This window comes from Brachycentrus maculatus, unplaced genomic scaffold, assembly GCF_059751285.1.
Source record: "Brachycentrus maculatus isolate JH-2025_06_01 unplaced genomic scaffold, ASM5975128v1 h1tg000370l, whole genome shotgun sequence".
Lineage (NCBI taxonomy): Eukaryota > Metazoa > Arthropoda > Insecta > Trichoptera > Brachycentridae > Brachycentrus > Brachycentrus maculatus.
Window position 1 is genome coordinate 1,737,661 of NW_028281119.1, and position 22,705 is coordinate 1,760,365.

The 22,705-nt window shown below is 36.7% G+C and overlaps 1 protein-coding gene across 3 annotated transcripts in view; it reads right to left on the reverse strand.

The window, feature by feature from the left end:
- Nucleotides 1-497: 497 nt before the first annotated feature.
- Nucleotides 498-22,705, reverse strand: part of jing (AE binding protein 2 jing) — a 141,815-nt gene continuing 119,607 nt past the window's right edge. For 2 of the 3 annotated variants that reach the window (XM_088270096.1, XM_088270098.1), the window contains exons 2-6: nucleotides 10,392-13,089; nucleotides 9,917-10,096; nucleotides 9,186-9,339; nucleotides 7,934-8,165; nucleotides 498-7,412 (exon numbers count right to left, since the gene is read on the reverse strand). In XM_088270096.1, coding sequence (XP_088126222.1) covers nucleotides 6,989-7,412; nucleotides 7,934-8,165; nucleotides 9,186-9,339; nucleotides 9,917-10,096; nucleotides 10,392-13,089 — 3,688 coding nt within the window. In that variant the 3' untranslated portion in view covers nucleotides 498-6,988. The remainder of the gene's footprint in view (nucleotides 7,413-7,933; nucleotides 8,166-9,185; nucleotides 9,340-9,916; nucleotides 10,097-10,391; nucleotides 13,090-22,705) is intronic. The other variant, XM_088270097.1, reaches the window with a different exon arrangement.

Below are 22,705 nucleotides of genomic sequence, written 5' to 3' on the forward strand. Positions count from 1 at the left end.
ACAAACCTTGCAAAATTTATATCGGCCGCTGTTTCCATCTTGTTTTTCGTTGCATCTCCTAACGTCTACTAAGTGAGTCTACAATACTCCAAACCAAGCATGTCAAACTCGCGGCCTGCACCTATATTTTTGATTTATTTTCATTCTTCACTGAAATATTTTTTTTGTACGGGAACATACGATATTCTTTTACAAAATCATTAAGTTGGATCAATAGACCTCATGTGACTGTCTTTGATGATAAATTATTCACTTAAAGTTATATAAAAATGAAAACGTGATTTTTGAGTTTTTTGATGCGGCCCGCCAGCGTACCCAAAATACCTTATGCGGCCCTTGTTGCCTTTTGAGTTTGACACCTCGGCTCTATACCATGTACCTGATTAGGCATAACAGCTTGATTAGCTTGGTAGTAGTATGTAAGCGTCATAAAATATAAATTTGTACAAATGTTTTGTGGCAACAAATAATGAAGGCAAATAAGTAAAAGTCAAATGTCATAATATAATTGAATTTATTTGATATTTCATACGATACAATAAATTGTGATAGGTAGAAAATGATATAAGATACACAAAAAAGAAAATAAACATGAATATGGTAGTAAATTAAATAACACATCTGTGAATAATAAAATCTTTTGTATTAAGCCCAAATATTTGATAAATAAATTGAGGTAGATTTTTCTTTCTCCATTTCTTAAATTACAATTTCATTTCCCGAAACATTTTAATGAAAACACATTAAAATAATTATGGGTCCGTTACTTTTACCCGATGAAAAAACACAAAGAAAAATATTATACGCAATCATGTAGAAGCCATTTAAATCAAAAGATAATTTACACACGCAGAAAAAATACCTATATTATTTGAAAGTATTCAATTTCATTAGAATATGTATCTACAATTCAAACGAGAGCATATGTAATTAGATATATTTGAATAATTAAAAGTCTATGAACATCGTAAGCTGATTGTGACAACATAAATTTTTATTATATATTCTGGAACATTCATAATAAACAGAACATTTATGTATATTCCTTTTGGATTGCCTACTTTAAGCTAACACACTATACTGCGGGGATTCCCGCAAAGGAAGTCCGCTCCACCCGCACTCTCCGTGCTGAGACTTCTCGCAGACCACTCTGCGAGACACGTCTGCGTCCACTAGGCACTTGTAATATGTATTGCCAACAAACGAGCTATCCTAAACCAGTGTGAGAAGTGACAGTCAGCTTCCTACGGGAGAGGGCACTACTTCACGTGACATTCTAATACACCTGTAAATACGTATGCATATTTACAAGTTTCTTTACAAATTTCAACAATCGAATGCAGTTTTTTAAAGCATTTTATCATGAGAGTTAAATTCTGTTCAAAGGTAACAGGTACCGAAACAAAATCAAGGGTCAGTTTGTTACTGAGTAAATGAGAGAATGGAATTTTTTAACCCTCCGATAGGCGCAATGTATCTACATATTGGATACGACACAATTTATTCTTTACACGATACAATCCCTTCCTAAGTCTAGCCGATGCTTGTATTATTGACAAATAAGGAATTATGAAATGAGTCAACGTCTATCATTTTAGGTTATTTTACCGTATGTACTAAAATTTTTTTTTTAAATTTGCTATTTATATTTAATTTGTTTTTTAATTGGCTGGATAATAAAAATATTTTACATTCGACTTAAAGAAAAACACAATCGTTAAATCTTTTACAATAAAAAAAAAGTTTAAATAAAAAACAATGAATATGTATTTCTTTGTCATTTCATTTACATTCATAATCTTAATTGAAATAGTATTCAATAAGGAAACTACAACTAAATGTTTCCTTATTTAATATATTTCAGATATTACAAAAATAAGGTTAAGGAGTGCATCAATCAGATACATTGCGCCCTTTCATCTCTCACTGGGTATTGTGCCCATCTGCGGCTTTCACCTGTACCCATCCCTGAGAATCTAACCAAACATATCCTTCAACCCAATTTTCAGACATAAATTAGATGTAAAATTTGTTTGCACGGAAACTTTATCCAGGAATATATACGAACATGGATGAGGCTTTTTCACACAAATAACTGTTATGAAAATTAAGTTAGAAATATTTTTTAAAAGTTAATTAGTTAACTGTCAAATAAACGCCTGATAAATTGGATAATGTTTCTTAACAAAGACTTTGTCGAAGATTTATGTGACTGAGAGTAGGATTATTTAAATAGGAATGTACATAATATATATTTATATCGCTGCTAGCAAACATCATTCACTATTATTTTACATGGCAGCGTTTATATCTGCATTCTGAATGGATTTTAATTGCAGTCGATCGCCAAAATAATGATATTTGATATAATAACATTTGATAATAAGAGAGAAATTGAATAAGAAATGAAGGATGACATTATGGTTTTCAAAAGAATTCTAGAATCTAGTACTTACAAGTGTTTTCTCCTAGTTATATTGAATCTTTCTAAATGTCAGTCGAAATGTGTGCAGAGTATTCAGCACAGGGGAAATTTGGTCAGATGAAATATTGGAAAATGGTATTTGCAAATCATACCATCGGAATAAACCTAAATTTAGAAAATTAAACGTTAGTAAAAATATTTTCCTACTTATAATGGTATTTCGAGCTTAATACTTAACGTACATTCCGACTTAAGTTAGGAATCACATCATATAAAGTGACCATTACTTCTATACATATCCTTAGCACTCTTAAACAAATTTTGGTTATACACAGACATCTACAGATTATATTTTTAAATATTTTTCCGTTATTTTCACTACCTTGTCGCAAAATATTTTGTTTCTCAAATCCTCGTAAACATTTTTGTAAATTCAGAAAGGATCGAAATTAAAAATACGTTTGTCGTAATAAGTAAATAATAATCAGTCCGATAATGATTTAGACAAAATAAATTAGACTGCGACCTATTCGAATAAATTTGCACTAAAGAAATATTTTTTTAAACAACCGAAAGTATTAGTTAGACCATTATCAGCTAGTAATGGAAATAGAGAGATCGAATTTTTGATTACAAATTGTTTTCCCACAATTTACATATTTATGGCACTAAACATTTTGTGTACATGAATAATTGCACAAAAACAAGGAAAATTATGAAGTTTAATTATTTTTAAAAATAAATACGAATAATATATTCTAGTTTGGAATAAAAACCATTACTTAAAACATAGTTACATCGCTTGAAATATTAGTCATGATCATAGAATACCAAATATAATTTACATTACTGCCATAATAATAAAAACCAAGAAAGAGGAAGTGAACTACATATTCAAAATTAAAGTTTAGAATGAGATTTATATTTCAATTCTCATTTACATTTCTCGAGGTATAAAAAATAATTCTCATTTGAATCTATATTCTTTTATTTAGAAGATTTTCAATGTAAACTGTATGCTTATTTTTTTGTATGTATATATGTGATAAAAATACTGTATCCACAGGTAAAATTATTTTGTACATCATATCCTAAAATAAGTATGTATTTTAATTATTTTATTTATTTCTTATTTTAGATTTTTGAGTAAGAAAGATCTAAGTATTGTAAACTCTTATTATGTATTCTCAAAGTAAAACCAAATACTCGATTCAAATTATTTCAATAAGCAAAATACGTAATTTACATTTTGTAGAGGGATTTTAAATCAGACGTGCAGTAGAAACTTTTAAGAGAAATCTCTCTCTTAAAAGCTCCTACTGCACTCTCTCCTGTGAATTTGACATGAGTAATGTTCTACGATCATGACAAAATACTTATAAACAATGCCTTTTTTTTGTTATTAATCAAATTTAAAAAAAATTATAAGTAGTTCCTTATATTTACTCAGCCTCAGTAAAAACGGTGGAAAATCATTATGTATAAATTATATTAAAATTGGTGTCTAACATTTTATATGTAATTGTGTATTATTTGTATTATTGCATAAAAATTCAAGGCATCATGCTATTATTGTGGACAGGGTTCAATATCTGAGCATGTATAATTTTCGATTGCACATGTCTGGTCTGTGTGTAAATGTGTCTACATTTTCGTAACTTTGACTCTGACAAGGAAAGGATAGGAAGAAATATGTTTAGTGCATTCTGGACATGGTGTTGATGACGTAGAGGGAGAGAAAGAGAGAGATGAAAGAGAGAGAAAGAGAGAGATGATGATGATATATGATATATATATATATATATATATATATATATATATATATATGTGTGTGTGTGTGTGTTATCAAACCTTTTTTCAACAAAGCATGTGAAAAAGAAATGGGATAGTATAATGAATAACCTAAATTACATGTATTTAGTTTGTCATCGTAACTTATAATACGTATTATACAAATTAGATATAAGTTGGCACCAAATGGAAAAGGAAAGAGCAAAAAGCAAAGAAATTAACTTTCAATAATAAATGCGCACATGTAGTTGATTTCATTTGGTTATACAATGGGTATCCATATGACATTATACAGTAAAAGCACATTAATTAAAAATTGGCAGGAACAAAATTCGAAAAATGATTCAAATTACAATCTATTAAGTTTGAACAAGAAAAAAACACCTTTTTCCAAATATAAACTACAGTAAACCTTCCATGTAACGTTGAGATAGGTATCGGACGGAACTTTATACGGGGTTATTGTTTATAAATTGTATTTTAATTGACACATATCAGTCTTTTCCGCTGGTTGAAATTCAATTTGAAACATTAACCTCCTATAACTTTCCCTCCGATAACACGGTAACTAACTATCTCAACGTTATAAGGGAGTTTACTATATTGTGTGGCAATTTTAGAGAGGTAAGTTACATCTTTTGATAAAACAATAAAAATAAATCGTTAATAATATTAGTGATTTTTAAAAAAAATATGTTTTATGTATAAAATGCCAAATACTTTTTTCCAAGCTATTTTTTTTATAAAAATTTAGATGTTCAAATTAATGTGCTTTTACTGTAGTAATAAAAAAAGGGAGTAGTGTATTGACTAAAACTACAATGCAATTTTCACTAAAATAATAATTCATCTAAGTCTGTTCATTTAAGTGTATCTTAAATAATATTTGATATTAAAAACTAAACGATCATTAACTAACTAAAAGTGTAAAAGGCTACATGGCGCCGTAGTCAAATACTTCAATATGCAAAAGTGCAAAACTTGAACCATGAAAGTCCGCAGTGAAAGACAATCAGTGGACTGCCATCTGTCAGACTGGATACAGACTATACCTGCAATCTATCAAATGTAACAAATACTAAAGTAGTAGTTTGTTCTTATATTTTTCAATCTTTGGTTTTTTATAATTAAAATGTAACTTTGTTTTAAAATCACTAAAAACTACAGTAAACCTCCGATATAACGTTGAGATAGGTATCGGAGGGAACTTTATATGGGGTTAATGTTTTTAAATTGAATTTTAATTTTAAACGACACATTTCAGTCTTTTCCGCTGGTTGAAATTCAATTAAAAATATTAACCCCCTATAAAGTTCCCTTTGATAACACATTAACTATCTCAACGTTATAAGGGGTTTACTATATTGTGTGGCAATCTTCAGAGGTAATTTATATCTTTTGATAATATAATAAAAATTAATCGTTAATTATATTTGTGGATATTTTTTTAAAAATATGTTTTATGTGTGATATTTATAGTGATTTAAGACAAAGTGACATAAATTGTATTTGATTTTTTTATTACATTTCAGGTTTATTATAAATAGTCTGTAATTTAATATATTTTTAAGTAGATACACGCTGATACACCTCAATTAATGATGGCTGAAATCATTGTGTTATTGTAGAGTTTTGCACAGTGACATTCGAAGTATTTGCGGGGGGGCAAATGTAGACCTATCCTGTTCACAGTTCAACGGAGATGGACTTATTATCTAGCGACATCTACAGACAGGCATCACACCGGACGAGGGGAATTGTAGAAACCTACTACACTACGACAAAGGCAAATAGAAAGCTTAATAAATACTCGGCCGGTATGACGCATGTCGCGTTGCCGAAATCGTTCCAACCTAAACTAGCGCAGATACAATGATAAATCCAACACTTGTACACAATTTGGCAGTGTGTTTGTGTAGAGCTGGCTGTGTATATATATATGTATATTCTCCCGACCACACACGACCGTGCGGATATACTCCTAAACGTAGATATAAACTGTTCCTCTATACATGTACAATACTACCTCGCTACCTTACTCGAGAGCTAATCACTTCACGACACTCAGTGGGAAAAAGCACTTTACATCATCAATTTCATTTAAATCAATTTACATTATATTACATTGTGCAAGAAAATTACAGATAAAATAATACAATCACTCGGATCATAATTAAACGCGAATATTGTGAGATCTCTATATGAATACAAAATAATGTCACTCTAAATACAACGGGCTTCTTCGGCCCAATCCCCCTTCCCCGACTGTACAGTCTTCTCTATTTACATAGTTACACAACACGGTATATTGTTAGACATGGCAGTTATCAACCAGTTAAGTTACTATTCTACTTAAGAAGAGATGATCGAAAACACGCTAAAGTTACGCCGATTTCAAAAAATGACTCCAACTAAACATAACTTCGTGTAATGTAAGTCTTAATCTTTTTTTATTTTATTTAATTGAAAATGTTAACAATTATTTTCGATTTCCTATAATACAACAATTTCAGTCTTATTGATCTGTGAGTACAGTCACTTAAACATATTCGGCAGTCAATAATGACAAAAATTTCCAAAGAGATTGAGCTGCTATTTTTTATCGGAAATTAAATACGGAGAACTCTTAGAAATACACACGGCTAAATGAAACGACAAACGCGTAGCATAGGCAGAGTGGCATCTCGATATTAATTTATACACGGAAAAAGGCCAATGTGGTGTTTCCAAAAGGTCTCTTGTTTTCACTCAAACCGACCTACCGGGGGGAGTCTACTTGAAGGAATCTTCCCGGTGGCGCTTCCCCTGCTTTCTCCTGGCGGCTCCCGTGACCCTCCGCCCTCCCCCCTCTCCCTCCTGCTCCGAACTCGACTCGCAATGGATCGCTCTCTTTCTCGACGGATAATTATTACATTTCATCAAAGAATAATTGGCAGTGTTCATTTTTAAGCTATCAGTCTTGGAATTATTATTGTGACAGTTCTTTCTGTTGGCGGCCCTGTGTATTCCGTTAACGGGAACGGCGGGTATCCGGAACTCCGGAGTGGGAGTGGCGGGTTCCGCGGGAGGCGGCTGGTGGCGATACGAGGCGCAGAATCCACCGTACAACTCATCCTTGGCTGCCGCACCCAGACTGCTAATCCGGACATTCTTGATAGGAACAAAATCCTTTTCGGCCAGCCATTCGTCGGGTAATCTGAAAATGAAGATTAATTATTCGATTGATGCTGACAATCAAAAAGTTATAGAAGAACTTTGGTAAAAATTAAGTTATTTGTAGAGAACCAGGACCAGGAGTCCCTTAATAACACATTGTTTGCGGTAAATGCTTAAAAACATCTTTTACATACTGTTGGTAGAGAGCGGGAAACGCTTAAAAGCTTTCTTTAATATAAATTCTTTCGCATTTCACAATATATTGTAGTACAAAAAATATATACAGGCGGATCTCATCTTTCGCACATTCGACTTTGGCACATTTAAAAACAAAATCTTTTTAGCAATAATGCAAAAATGTTTTGTTTCCGTGCAGTTGTTTCCCTTTCACACTATGAAATGCGTATGACCGGGTCCGTACTGTGAAGTGTCATGTCGCTCACTCCTTTCAACAACGTCATATTTCAAAAATTTGTGATTAGTATACTGAGAGTCGGGCGGCAGACTGTCTGGTTATAATTAGGGTCGTGATTGATGAAAAAAGCGAGAGTGTGTACTCACACATGGCGGGGGATCCAGGTGACGAGGCACTCGCGGTGCTGCAGGTGCGGCAGGTGGCGGCGCGCCAGCACGTGCGCGGCCAGAGTGATGCAGGGGGAGCCTCGCTCGCGCGCGTACAGCCCCATGGTGGGCTCCACCCCCGCCGCCCCGCCCACCCTCCACAGGCTGGACTGCGTCAGCCGGTACTGCAGACCCTCCATCATGCCCGCGTCGAAGTAGTCAAATATGCGCGCTGGAAATAACAACCCAACAATATAACCATATTTCCCAGCTTCCCAGAGAACATATCGTGGGTATACTGGCAAAAAAAGTTCACTTGAAAATATGCAATTTTTTATTGTAACAGGAGACAGTTTTTAGAATTCTTTTTTAAATTTTTGGGTAATACGAGGGTAGTTTGAAAAGTTTCCGACCTAACAATGATACAAGTCTTTTTTTTCAAATCTCTTTTTATTTTTCTACATAATCTCTTTTTACACATATACACTTCTCCCAGCGATGCTCACATCTCGGCTGTCCAAACTCAAAACACAGTAAGGGACATTTTTTGTAGTGTGTTTTTTTTGCATTTTTGGACTACTAGAGGACTAGTAGATTCTACTTAGTCCAAAAATGCAAAAAAAAAACGTACTACAAAAAAATGTCCTTTTGTAGTGTGTTTTTTTTGCATTTTTGGACTACTAGAGGACTAGTAGATTCTACTTAGTCCAAAAATGCAAAAAAAAAAACGTACTACAAAAAAATGTCCTTTACTGTGTTTTAAGTTTGGACAGCAGATCTCTTCAACCCGTCCAAATAGTAGTTGGCGACTTTCCCTGCAAATAGTCATTTATGAAGGTGATGGCCACCTCATTCGATGAAAATCTCTGTCCTCCGAGCGTAATTTTTAGCTTAGGGAACAAAACTAAAGTTTATTGAAAAATAAAACGTAAAATATTGCTGTTACTACATGTCAGAATAAATTGAAGTATTTTTTTATTCAAATATACTTTTAACATTACCCCAGACTTTTTGGCACCTGCAGCAAAGGCTGTTCATCTTGCTTTTTTTAATTAATGATAAATTTAAATTGTATCAATTTTATGCAGTACCTAATGTACTATTGGTGCGATGAAGGTAAGAAAAAGATTAGCTTATGCATTTTTTATTATTTCTTTGGTTTGTACGTGGCGACAGCTTCTATTGTGCAGATAATGTTAATAAAACTGACAAAAAAGACAACTTATACGGTCTTTTTGGAAAATTGACTTACAATGCTTACCCGACCAGGGTTGTCTTCGGAAGCGTAGCTTTTTGCCATTCCTTCGAACTAGTTTAGGCGCACCATTATCTAAAGACTTCCTGGCACTTGCGGCACTCGTCCCTTGCTCCGTAAAGTGACTGTTCACGTGTCGCTGTAGCAAACCCTGAAATCCCAAAAAACAGATGAAAAAATAAACAGATGGTGGTAAATTAAGGCTCTCTACGTACGTTAAATAGCAGCTTAACTTTGGTAACATTTGATGTAATTGATTTTTTTTTCTTAAAACATTGTTTTTGTATGGAAAAAAAAAGTTTTTATTCTAAATAAATATATGGTTTCGAAAAGAAGAGTTACTGAGAGGTAAGGAGTTAAAATCGGCCCCCGCTATCCTGGGAATCGAACAACAATCGTACAACACTCCTAGGAAAAGTATGGGAACCTCTGGATTAGATAATCCTGGTATTTTCTATGTGAAACAGAAAACCCCCCTATAACGCTGAGATAGGTACCGCGTTATTGGACGGGTCGTTGTAAGGAAGTTAATGTTTTAAAATTATATTTCTATTTTAAATTACTCATCACAGTCATTTCCGCTAGTTAAAATATAAAAATATAATTTAAAACATTAACACCTTATAAAATTCCCTAAGATAAATGGGTACCTATGTCAACGTTATAGGAGGTTCACTTGTTCATTGTGCAGAATAAAAATGTTTGATTGATTAGGGGTTTGCTCGTACCTGTGTGTTGAATCTCTGTCCGCAGCCATCCACGATGCACCGGAACAGCTTGTTCCCCCCGTGAGACAGGACGTGGCGCTCCAGCCAGCAGCGGGAGCACGAGGGTCGGCTGTAGACCTTGCAGCCCTGCCACAGGCACGTGTATGTCTCGCGACCGGCCTGGGTATTCACATGCGACTCCTGCAACATTCATGACGAACCAGTTATACAGTATTCAGCACAAACATGTGACTCTAATGCGGGATGTTACGTATATCTTGGACGGATCGAATGACAAATGAAGTGGTTTTGGTAGATTCCAGAAAACTTGTTGTATTGCTGATCTCAATGAAGCCGAGGAAAGTTGAGTACCCGGGTTACGTATGCAATAAGACCGGTACCAATTCCTCCAGGAAATAATGGAAAAAGTTGTTGAATACAAGTTTGTCATATGGAAGTTCAGTGTATACCATATATTTTGATACTTGATACTTACTTGCAAATGCTCCAAGAGCTCTGAGCTGTCCTCAAAGTACTGAGTGCATCCATTCCATCTGCAAAGCTTATTTTCTGGTGCGCTTGATCTAGAGCTGGTCCTACTTCTCGGGTCGTTATTAGCGTGCTTCTTAACGGGAAACCGTATGGTTTTTGGTGGGGATAATATAGGACTCTTTTGACAAGTTAGAATCTCTTCTGCGACACTTATGTTGATGGACAGTAGAGAGTCGTCCGATTCTTTACTCGCTTCTCCCAGAGATTTGACGGGAATTTCACACGCAATATTCAGATCTAAGCTCACCGCTTCCAAACTAATATTACTTTGGTCAGGAGTGTAACTCTTGCTCGACTCACACACGCTTAATTCATCTGATATGGAGTTAATGGAATCGTGTCTACTGACACTGGGGGACGGCGATGATGACCTGCCCACGCACGATACCTTCTCATCACTAGTAACCACTGTGGTCACCGTATTGACTGTACTCACGCTAGCACTCTTAGTGAAACCGTTTGGTAATATCCTAACAGGCGGGGAAGCTGGAGAGACCGCGGGTTGAGTGACTGGATCCAATGTAGGCGCGGAATATTTGGTTGTAGAACTAGAAACACTATTGTCAACTTTTTTAGTAATACTGCTTTCAACACTCGACGTGATTGTTTTTGAATTTAACACGACAGTATTCGCAGAAACAGTTTCACTAGCTAATGAAATTTTTGGTATAGAAGGTCGGGTCGGGGTTAAGAAAACACGGTTCATATCGCCCATTTTTAAAGGCGAAATTGGTATACTACAAGTAGGCATCGACATCCCTGATATATTATTACTAATGTTAGGATTAATGTGTACATTAGAATGGACGGGGGTTGTTAAAACCACATTTCCATTGAACGTCTGCGGTATCCCTGTATTTGTTTGTGTGGTAACTACGCTAGCGACCGGATTTAAAATAAACCCGGACGAAGAAACAAACATAGGATGGTTCAGATTCATTGCGAAATTAGGCTTAGAGACCATAACTCCCGGCACAGCTGTAGATATGTTCTTTTGTGTCATCGAATAAGACACATTAGTGGTGCTAGTTGCGGTCATCTGTTTAGCTATGAGTCCGGGGAGACCGGGGTGCATAGGCCCGTTTATTTTAAGGATTGTACCGTTGATAAACATCTGCGTCGTCTGCTGGTTCACAATGCTATCTGTCCTTTGGATTATATTTTGCGTAGAGGGAGGAAGCACCGTATTCTGTCCCACTTTGGTGACCAGAGTGGGTATCTGCACAAGAGCGCCGTTTAAATTCTGAACCATGGGCAACATAAATTGGCCGTTCATTTTGGTCGGGCTGGCTATGTTGATGTGGTTACCGGTTCTCCCGCTTTGCGAGTCGGTGTGCGATAACCGATGCAGGTTTTGCGTAGGTATTCTAATCGCCGTGAGCATTACCGTAGGCTGAGGCACTGTCACATTAGAGGCGGATACATTGGTATTAGATTTAACTAAATTGTCACTCGTACGAGTCGTTACTACGCTACAATTGTTTGTTGTCACATTAGAATTAGAATTTTGGATTTGCGCTTGAAGATTAAAGCAAGGCACTCTATCAGCTTCCTTAATTTCACTAGACACTTCGGTAGATTTACTTAAATCGATATTTTTTTTGGGGATTATCTTCATATACGCATGACACATTTGATCATGAACCAATTCCGTCTTTTTGGTCTTGGAAGGCACATAAGATGATTTTTTAGTGTTAAGTTTCGTAGTGTTTGTCATGGTGCTTTTGTCGGAAACATTAGGCGTGGCGATTCCATTAGACTGAGCGGCGGGCGAATCGGGGCTTTGGATTCTGGTCTGAGCAAATTGCGCTTCGGAAGCCTCGAGAGCTGTCGACTTCTTAGATTGCGTCGCTCTCATTCTCTTTCCGGCGATTTTGGAAGTCACATTTACTCTACTTTTTGTCTCTTTTACGGATTTACTTCCAATATTGGTAGAAGTCTTATTAACATCAGTCTTCCGAGGAATTAGAAGCCTATAACTAGTTTTAGAATTTGGGATGGGATTCAAGCCGGGAAGCGGTTTACGGTCTAGCGGCGTTTGAGGCGAGACGACGGAAACATTTTCCGCGGGATCCTTTTCGCTTTTGTGGCCGTCCGTAGCAATTTTATCGGCCAAATCCGAACTCAGTATAACTTTAGGGCTGAGGGTCTGAGAGAGGTAGGCGATATATTTATTCCATTCGGAATTATCGTCGGGCGGCTCGGGCGCGCCCGTCTGCGGGGCTCTGCCCTTTTCCTCATTGGCTCGGTAGATCCACGCCTGGATGTCCCGCTTGAGCCCGTTGCTGGACTTCATCTGCGACTTGAAGTACTCGGTGATGCGGCCTCGCTGCGCCTTGAGCGGGTCGGCGGGCTGCTCGGCGGTCTTGCGGATGACGTGCTTGGGGATGGAGGCGATCTGGGCCGGGCAGTCGGGGCCGGCGGCGGGCATGTCGGGCGCGCGGGGCGCGGGGGGCGCCCAGGGCCAGGCGGGCCGGCTGGGCCCCGCGCCGCCCGCGCCGCCCGCGCGCCCCGCGCCGCCCTCGGACGCGCAGCCAGAGCTGGACGAGGCGGGGCTGTAGGGCGAGCCGGGCTCGGTGATGTCGCTCCCGCTGCTGGCGCTGCACTCCGCGCAGCCGCTCAGCACGCACACTGCCACTCCGCTGGAAACAAACACCACTAATTACTAATCGACACCAATAACCGCGATCAATTCATTATCATCGCCATATTCGCCTACTTCCATGACCAGGGAAGGAAGTAAAAATCCAAGATACCAAACAGGTAAACTCTTAGAAATCGTGAAATCGATACGATTATGGTTTTTGGATATTATTAAGATATTTGTTTATTTGAAATAAAACAGTTATTTAAACACAAAATAGCTCATATTTTACTATGGTCTTGATACTAAACAAGGACAAAATTTGGAGGAAATCATTTGACGGGTAAACATGAATTAACTATAAAGTTAAATATTTGGAACCATCCGATAAAAAAATAATAAACCGAAAAGACGATAAATTTAACATCATAATAGGCCTTACAGTTCTCCGATGTTATTTCCGAAAGGAAACAAAACTCCGAACAAAATTTGAACACCTCACAGACAACCGAAGGCGACGGCGTCTGAAGCGCCACTGAATAGTAGCGGGCGTCGTACGTACTACGTGACGCACTGCAACCACGAGGTAAACGCACCACAGCGGCAGTGGGGAGAAAATGCAAGAGTAGGATGCATTTACGCCGACGTCACAGTGACGAAAAGAGACAACGCAAAAAGAGGTACAGAGACATTCTAGTTCGTGTCTCCTTTTTTTGTTTCGCGGCATTAGAGGAAAAGAAACGACGACGGTTCGTCGTGAACTCGCGAGTTGGTATCGCTTAGTAAAAAGGTAAGTTTCGCTTTTGGAAGTAGTTGATAACGCATACCGCTAGATGGTTCCTTTTTGGCGAGGTGGGCCGAAACGGCGGGGAGCGGGACGGGCCAGACGAGACGAGCACATGGCGGCGTGGGCGCGAGCGAGCGGGACGCGAGATGGGCGGGACGGTGGCGCCGCGGCGGCAGTAAACCGAACCAGCTAGAGGTTATCGAGTCAGATGACTGAAAATTTGTTCCGAGTTTCAGGAGCGGGAGGGGGGAGGCGGAGGGGAGGGGGGGACAAGATGAAAACATTCCCGCTGGGTCAGGTGCTACGAACTACGAACTCCATTATCACAACAACGTAGCTACTGCCCACTACGAACGTACTACGTACTCATTAGGCAACATTAAATTCGTTCGGCGTTGATTGCGTACAAAATGTACGACGCGTAGGTTCTTTCATCGTATTATTTATTTTAATGTACATATATACTTTTTTAAAGATAAATATTTGATTAACATTTATTATGTTTCTCTCTGTTGTGTAGTGGTTAGCGCGTTTAGCTACAGTGCTGGGGAGGGGCCGAATTCGATTCTCAATGGAGGTCAAAATAAATACTGGCGATTTTTCACTGAAGCGCGAGACTGATCACCTCGCCCTTACGCAATTGACGATCGAGATATCGTTGTGTCGATGCGTCGCAGTCCCCTATGCACCATTGGGTAAATTAACTCTTAAGGCTAACTATTTAAACGGTAAATTTATATTTCATTTTTATATTGTAGTAACCATCTAAGATATGATTATCCTCAGTTTCTCACTGGACGAAAGGCCAATTCCAGCAATATTTTACGATGTTAAGGAAATGTGTGAAATATGTTGTATTTATAGTGAAATTGGAAATAATACATTAAGCAACTATCAAAGCTTTCCGATATTGTTAAAAGTACTTTTTCAAATAAATATTTTCGGTATTGTAATAGATAAACATAAATATTTCAATTCAATGCTATTTTTAGGCAAACCCGAGCAACTTGTGTTTGAAAATAGGAATCAAGTAGTGGGAGAGTGCGATCGAATCTAGAAAGTCTGCGACTCTGCATTATGCGAAGAGAAAAAAGCGACAATTTCCTTCATTATTTACTACATACTTGTAATTTTACCGTAACGGTAGTACTACACCCCACATGCTAAAATTAAACGGAATCAAATATGGCGACTTTTGAACAGCTGATTCTCAAATGATCAACGGGAAATAGAAAATATGTAAGCGCGGAAACATATTTATCGTGTATGATTTTACAACTTCGCTATATTGGTACCGCCGTATTTCCCGCCAAAAGATCTGTCATTGGGAATCAGCTGTACCGGAAGCAGCCACCATTTACGTAGATGGAGCTGGGCGAAATTAGGCATCAATATTAAAGGCGGGAATTGATGAATAGCCTGCAAATTAATTTTCTTTAAACCCAGGTGACATTTAACGTAATTGAATTGTTTTGCTCAAAACACCTTTTTCATATTTAAAAATAAGTTTTTCTTCGAAATAAATATGGTTTTGAAAACAAAACAGTTATTGAAAGGTAATGAATTAAAAAAATTGTAAAAGTATTTTTTCAATACATATTCTTTTTAAAAAATGTGTGCGGACAATACGTGCGGCTTTTTGCACAGCCGGTCGCCTACTGAATTGTATATTTGACAGTACATGATCCTCAATCGCTTCCATAATAATGACAATATGTTATGCCGGTTTTACAGAATGGAATTCCATTCGTCGCTGGGTTTTGATCGGAGGTGTCGGACCTTCATAGCTATAAAAATCACAATGTATAATAAATACACATTTTTGACCGCAGACCGTCCACACGTGTGGAGTTTTGAACGCATCGGGCATATTTAATCCAGCGTGCGTGTAGTGTAGAGCCGCGTTTTTGTGCATGACATGTCGCTCACTCCTTTCAAGAACGTCATAATAAAAAATCGTCAGTTTTCAGTCGTGCATGTTTTCGGATTGCCCAGAAAATGTACTATATCCCAGCAAAAGTGGCATATTTTTAACTTAATATTTACCCGCTACAGGGCAGAAAATGTTGTTTTTGCATTTTGAAGAAAAGGTATTGTTTAATTATTTTTTAAAATATACTAAAAATTTTTCAAATGGAGAAAAACCCTTCAGGTTTTACCTAAAAAGATTTGTTGCACAGTAAAAAGTTCAATAGGTGGCTTGATATTTATTTTTAATACATTGTGTTATATTTTTAAACTTTAAAAACGTTCTCCTGAAAAATCCAGTTTTTTTTATTTATGACGTTCTCGAAAGGAGTGAGCGATGTGTTTACAGAGAATATGATCCTGTTAAAAGTTTGACATTGTACACTACTTCATACAAATAAAGTAATTATTTTCTCTAATACCAATAGTTATCTTTGCTCAGTACCATACTCGCATAATAAACGAAACAGAATTCGTTGGGTTGTACGAATTTTTAACGGCAATGAGTAGAAATTTGGAAACCTACGGTTTCTACATTTCCTCTACGATTTCGTTCATTTCAGAATCGTCAGTTTGATGGTTACACGGGTGGTATGGATTAGAAGAAATTATTCTTAAGGTGGAGACTGACCGGAGCATTTCGTCGTAACGTAACACGTTACGATGCGAGCATTCAGGCAGTCAGTACACCGAGCCGAGCGCTCCATCCATAGTTTCGGCTGCTCGGTGATGCTCGCCGCGAGCGATGTTACGACGTTATGTTACGACGAAATGCTCCGGTCAGTCTCCACCTTTATGCTAATATTGAGAAAATTCTTAATTTATAATCTAGTGTATATCACCTATTACGAAATATTTCGTAATAGTGAAGCTCGCAACAAACATCATTCCATGTTTCAATTCCCACATGTCTAGAATGTATGGATTTGTGAATTCTCCACATGAATTGGAATCACTACTATCCATAGCGGAATATCTTAACCGATTTTTTAACAGCGCGAGATGAACAGCATTCTACATCACAATTTTTCGTTCTTTACTTTGATATCAAAATTATATGTTAACTACTTCGAGATGCTCACAAAATCAGCGTTATGTTTACTAAATGTATAAAAAAAAAAAATCCCTTACCGCACCCCAATGGTGCATAGGGCACTGCTTCATATAAACGCAGTGTTATCTCGATCGATTACACATGAAGGAAAGGTGATCAGCCCTCCACTTCAGGTACCAGTCCAGTGTAATATTGAATAAATATTAGAGTGAAAAAATCACTTATATTTATTAAACCCCCCTGGGAATCGAACCCGGGACCTCCAGAACGGTGGGCGAGCATGCTGACCATTACACTACGGAGGTGGACAAATGTATATCGCTAGATTTTCTATGTATGAGATAGTGATCTTCTAACGATGTTATATTCTTTGTAAATTTGGCTTCGGCCGTAAATAAAGAAATAAATGTCAGCAGAACTTTGAAGACTGAGCTAGGCAAACGCTCAAACGTCGTAAATCACCCCTCCACCCTAATACTCTCGACCAACTACGTGCCCTAATAATAATAAAATATAAATAAGCCCATAGAGATGGGTAGGAAGCAGCTTAACATGCAGCTTCGAACAAGTTCTTCAGCAAAAACTAGAGACGTTCGTTTATCGTAAAATCTATATAAAACACAATACATAAATGCTTTCATTAATTGATTGGTTACATCTATCCATTTTAATTTAAGGTTTACATATGAAATACCACTATTTCTATAGTGAATTATATAAGAAATATTAGTATTAACCAAGTAAAACTGAAATTAAAAATCAAAATAAATACAATAGGATTTAGTTTGAACAGATAGATAAAAGTAACTGCATTTTTCGCAATATTAAAGAAATGCTACTAAAAATCCGATGGTTGCGTAATAAATATTCATGTTTATAAATAAGTATGAAGTAAAACACTTGGTGTTTCAGTTACACCCATGCCCATATTGGATTCGTCAAATTAACCCGTACTCGTTTTTGTAAAATTCACATTTTCCTAATCCTAGTTTTCTTCAAATCCCGCCGTTTGTTGTTTGTCGTTTGTTAGGTTTGTCGGTTTTTTGTTTGAATTTACAAATTGATCAATACATTTCATGGTTTCTAGTTAATTTCTAGGTTCTAGTAATTTCTGTATTGAATGTTAAATCAAACACTGATTTTTTGAGTCTACTAAGTTGTATTTTACACATTTAAAAATTTTGTGACAATTATTTCCTAGTTATAGCATGTTCTAGGCGAAACAACTGTCACAAAATTGATTTTTCGTGTTTTTTAACCATAAAACACAACTTAGTAGACTCAAAAAATCAGTGTTTGAATTAACACTTCATACATAAATTAAAATGGAGTTCTACAAATTGAATGCCAAATCTATACATATCTAGTAATTTTTATAAAAAGTAAGTCATTTAAGCATTTTCAGGCGATACCTACCCGAGGTGAAAATGAGCGGGGAGATCCACGCGTTAGAGGTAAAGAGAGGGACGCAAAGAGCGCGAAGAGAGTAGCGAAGAACGGAGCGCGGATGTCATAGTGATACGCCGGAAACTGTTAATAATAGGCTATGCGCCGCGCCGGCTCGGGTGGCGGGGGGAAGTGAGCATTCGCCATCCATCACGAGCTTATTGTGTAACTCGCCCATGTGCTCAGATGCACTCACTTATCGGCATACATCGAATCTTTACAGGAAATACAATAATAATAATAATAATAATCGTAGGTAATCATTTACGGCACTAACTTAATGAAATATTAGATATCTTGAGGGTGAATTGTGGGGTTTTCGCCGCCTATTCAAAATATTTACAACATTTTGAGTGTGTCCAAATACTTGTTCACAAAATCGGGATTATCTCCAATTACAGGAGTTATTTTCATATTATTTTTTGACATCTCATCAAAGATGAAGAAGAATATGGAAGTCTGGGCATTTACGGGACTGACGACCGTCATAAGCTGGTTTACCAGCTTTATATTTATTTAAACCAGCCTATGACGGTCGTCAGCCCCGTAAATGCCCAGACTTCCATAATCTTCTTCAGCTTTGATGAGATTTCATAAAATAATATTCAAAATATTATTATTCAAACGAGACCAGAGAAAAGGAACCCCTTCCCATGAGTAAATATGGAAATACATGAAGAAGTAATCATCTTATTTTTATGAAACTGAAAGAAAACGAAGATCCTATACCGAACCATGACATTAGTTTTTTGTCAGGAAATGTTTCAATAAATCTCCATCTTCAAGAAACTTTTTATCGATGGTGTAATATGGAAATTATTCTCTATGGTTGCGAGGAAAAATACAGGTATGTACAACACGCCTACCTCGGCCAAGTATATGACAACATATGCATGAAAAGTGGGAAGGGTTGTCAGAAATCAAACAATAATTTATCGAAAAGCCAATGAACTTGGAACATAATTTATATGCTGACGGGGAGTATTTTGCACACACGTGTACGATTTCCATGAAAAAAAAAATGCAAACAAAAAATACACCAAGTCATGCTCGAGTAATCTCAGACAGAAGATAGCATCGGTTGTACAATACGTTATTCCCGAAATACACTTGAGCAAGCATTAAGTCAAGTTGAATACCTATGTATAATGTTTATGCGATACAACTCCCCGTAATAAACAAACTATAATTAACTAACCCCGTCGCCTATAAACGGCGGGGTTAGTCAAGTTGAGAAAATCTACTTCATACACTAATGCGTAATGCACTAATGTGCTTCTTTTACCTATATCAGAAAGCCGTCAAATTACATTCATTGTATACATGCGATTTCCAAACTGAGAGGCGCGTCCCCCAGGGGAGGTGCCATAAACGTTCTAAAAAATCATAAATCATACCATAGTATCTACAAATAAATTAAAGTTTGTAACGTTTCAGTAAAAATTCGGTAAATGAACGTTTATTTGTACTTTTCAAAAAATTGCATACATTTCATTCCTATGTATGTTTGTATGTAAATATACATATGCATTAACCCAAGATTTGAAAAACTTATGCCAATAAACAAAAACATCCTTCGCATTAAATTTTAATGCGTTAAATTGCTTAGTAATTTAATATAAAAATAAATGTTCAAATGTATGTCGTACATGTTCGTATTTGGTTTGCTTTTGCTGCAAACATGCAAAACTTTGATATTTTTATTTTATTTGGAAATTTTACAGAACACTTACATAAATACGTTTACATTAATGAGTAACAAAAAAAACAGGTTTTTGTAACATTCCATTACAAAATTTCACATATGTAATTAATATAATTACCTGCAAGAGGTACGGGAGGGAGGAAAAGGGGAAAAAGAAAAGATCAAAGCTCAACTCCAAGACAAATTACGAAAAAAAATATTGTTCCGATAATTGTATGAAATTATAACAATTGCTTAATTGAAAATAATTTTATTTAAAAACGTGCCTATATTAGTATATATATTTAAAAAAATAATAGTAGGGAGGGAAGCGTGAAGATTTTTTTTATGGAAACCGTAGGTAGCATCAAAATGAAGAAGAAAATGAACCACGATACCGTGAAGGCGAATCCAAAATTCCAACCCTATGTGAACGGAACCGACATCGACATTAGGATTGTCATAATAGCGCTACCACTCTTCCGATTGGCGGTATGCGCGGTGACGTCACGGAATTCAGACGAGGAATTCCGAGCTTTGGAACAAGGCGAACAGGTACGGCTCCTCCCCCCCACCCTCTCCGCCTCCTTCGGAGGATAATTATTTTAACAGGAATTCTAGAGTCGGATAGGACCAGCACTGAACCCCAGCGGGAGGGAGATGAAATATTGAGTAGATACCCGTGGATTTGTTCAAAATTACACATTAACCTCTAATTTATTCCTTTTCTAAACCTTCATACAGTCTTGCAACGTCGGCGTCGGTTCAACCGAGAACGTTGACCGACTATTTCGATTTTGCACAAATATCAATTCGATTACAAAGTATATTATCAACATCATAGTTGAATTAAAAAAGAGTCACAAGGCAGTATTTTCATAAATATTTATTTTATCATAATCTCATTAGGTATATACATAATTACATTTAATTATTGATTGATGTGGCATTTACATTATGGAATGAAACAAATTGAATGTTGTTTTTTTTTTGTGATCACATGTCGATGAAAACATCTGTAGTTTTCGAAACTAATTATGTGAAATAAACCTCAATTATCGGTGAAATACGAGTGTTTAATTTTTATTAGTTATATTTTAATAAATAAAATGAAAATTGAATGTACAAAAAACTAGATAACCGCGAGTCATCCAATTTCGATATTTACAATAAGAAATTTTAAAATAAAAACGATGGCTACTTAATACCAGTAAATTTACGAAATTTTATTCAAACTTATCTAATTTTATAATTACATCATTCGTTAGGTAAAAATCTATGATGAATGAAATATTCGAGAAAATATAACGTTACTTTATGTCATCACGAAGTGAAATGAAAATTACCAAAATTAATATTTTCGATGCGGAAAGTCACAATTTATTATAATATTTTAATACAGTGTAAATAAATACTTTTAAAAAAAAATAATCACCTTTGAGTAGTTTGCAAAAAAAGCAAACAAAACCCCCATAATAAAGAATCGAAAAGATTTCCGATAGATTTTCGTCAAGGAAAACAGAAATGCGAGAACTTAAAATGGATACGTTCGCAATAAACAGCTTAAGGAAGAAGAAAAAACCTCACCCGTGTGGAAATATTTTGCCGCTGTGGGATTTCGATTGCCCATTGTCGTTAACTCCGATTCCCCCTGGTACATATCAAATTTCTATATAAATACCGATCGACCCGGCGCGCAGCGAGACTGAGGAGGTAGAATTCTATCCGATGTTCGGAGCCCGAAGCGAGGTATGCAACCGATAGATGGTGTAGAGATGTACGCAAGTGGTCAGATGAGCTGAGATATAATAAAATTGTCCAACAAAATGAATGAGACCAATTTTATTACGTTCTACTAATAAACACCATGTGATTTCAATAATATATTACATAAAAAGCTATAATTTTACACTTGTTAACCTATCAATACGAAATTAGTATAATAACAAGCCCGTAAGTAAAGTTAAAGACTTGCAGTTACAGCCATTTCAATTGCTCAAGTATGAGGTTATGAGTGATAATCTACAACTGGACTGTATTTACCTCGAAGAGTTCGTACAAATTTCAAGTGGCTCGTACGAACTGTACGGCACGGGTATGCAACCCCGTGTGTCCCAGCCATTGCTATTCTCTATTTCATCCTCTATTTCCTTTCCTTACGTCAATTTATCCCAACATATTTATTGCGCTTCTCTCTTAGGTATATTCCATCAGCAGGTCTACATTCGACCTGATAATGGATTGACGGATGATTATTTCGAAACCAGTAGTGATAAAGTAGTGTTTTTAAGTGGTATTACACAAAGTGAACGATGAATGGTAGTGAGACCTTTATACGTTACTCAATACACAACAACCACTGTACAGGCCATTCGCGCACACGTCGTGTTTCTATTCCGGAGTCACATCGAGTCACAGAAAGTTCCCGGGCAGCAGGAAGCGAAACCGTGAATGAGATGTTAGAGAGTTGACAGTCGATGTACCCAATTCGTCCCGCCCGGACCGCTGCAGTGAGTGGAGCAGCGCTTACCGTGCGTATCCATTACCGAAGGTATTTCAATGAAACGAAAAAATGTCATAATGTATCATCCTTTATAAGTTACTCATACAAAATCCACTGTAGAGGCAGTTCGCGCAAAACCCGTCATATTTCTATTCCGGAGTGACATTAAGTCACAGAAAGTTCCGGGGCAGCAGGAAGCGAAACCATGAATGAGATGTTAGAGAGTTGACAG